This window comes from Penaeus monodon, chromosome 28, assembly GCF_015228065.2.
Source record: "Penaeus monodon isolate SGIC_2016 chromosome 28, NSTDA_Pmon_1, whole genome shotgun sequence".
NCBI lineage: Eukaryota > Metazoa > Arthropoda > Malacostraca > Decapoda > Penaeidae > Penaeus > Penaeus monodon.
Genome location: NC_051413.1, coordinates 32,572,897 through 32,573,647, shown reverse-complemented (window position 1 = coordinate 32,573,647; position 751 = coordinate 32,572,897). Strand labels below are relative to the sequence as shown.

Genomic DNA, 751 nt, shown 5'->3' with positions numbered 1-751 from the left:
TCTTCTGGAGGTGTTTCATCAGGTCCTTCTGGAGGAGTTTCTCCAGGTCCTTCTGGAGGAGTTTCTCCAGGTCCTTCTGGAGGAGTTTTCCAGTCCTTCTGGAGAGTTTCTCCAGGTCCTTCTGGAGGAGTTTCTCCAGGTCCTTCTGGAGGAGTTTCTCCAGGTCCTTCTGGAGGAGTTTCTCCAGGTTCTTCTGGTGGAGTTTCTCCAGGTCCTTCTGGGAGTTTTTCAGTCCTTCTGGAGGAGTTTCTCCAGGTCCTTCTGGAGGATTTCTCCAGTCCTTCATGGAGTTTCTCCAGGTCCTTCTGGTGAAGTTTCTCCAGGTCCTTCTGGAGGAGTTTCACCAGGTCCTTCTGGAGGAGTTTCTCCAGGTCCTTCTGGAGTTTCTCCAGGTCCTTCTGGAGGAGTTTCTCCAGGTCCTTCTGGTGGAGTTTCTCCAGGTCCTTCTGGAGGAGTTTCTCCAGGTCCTTCTGGGAGTTTCTCCAGTCCTTCTGGGGATTTCTCCAGGTCCTTCTGGAGGAGTTTCTCCAGGTCCTTCAGGTGGAGTTTCTCCAGGTCCAGGTCCTTCTGGAGGAGTTTCACCAGGTCCTTCTGGAGGAGTTTCACCAGCTCCTTCTGGTGGAGTTTCACCAGCTCCTTCTGGAGGAGTTTCTCCAGGTCCTTCTGGTGGAGTTTCACCAGGTCCTTGTGGGGGAGTTTCTCCAGGTCCAAGCCCTGTTGATGGAGTTTCTCCAGGTTCTGGAGCATTTTC

At 52.9% G+C, this 751-nt stretch overlaps 1 protein-coding gene across 1 annotated transcript; it reads right to left on the bottom strand.

The window, feature by feature from the left end:
- Positions 1–282: 282 nt before the first annotated feature.
- On the bottom strand, positions 283–747 carry LOC119591175 (endoglucanase-like). Its single transcript, XM_037939884.1, has one exon. It carries the CDS (start codon positions 745–747, stop codon positions 283–285), a length of 465 nt encoding a protein of 154 aa, XP_037795812.1.
- Positions 748–751: the final 4 nt, after the last annotated feature.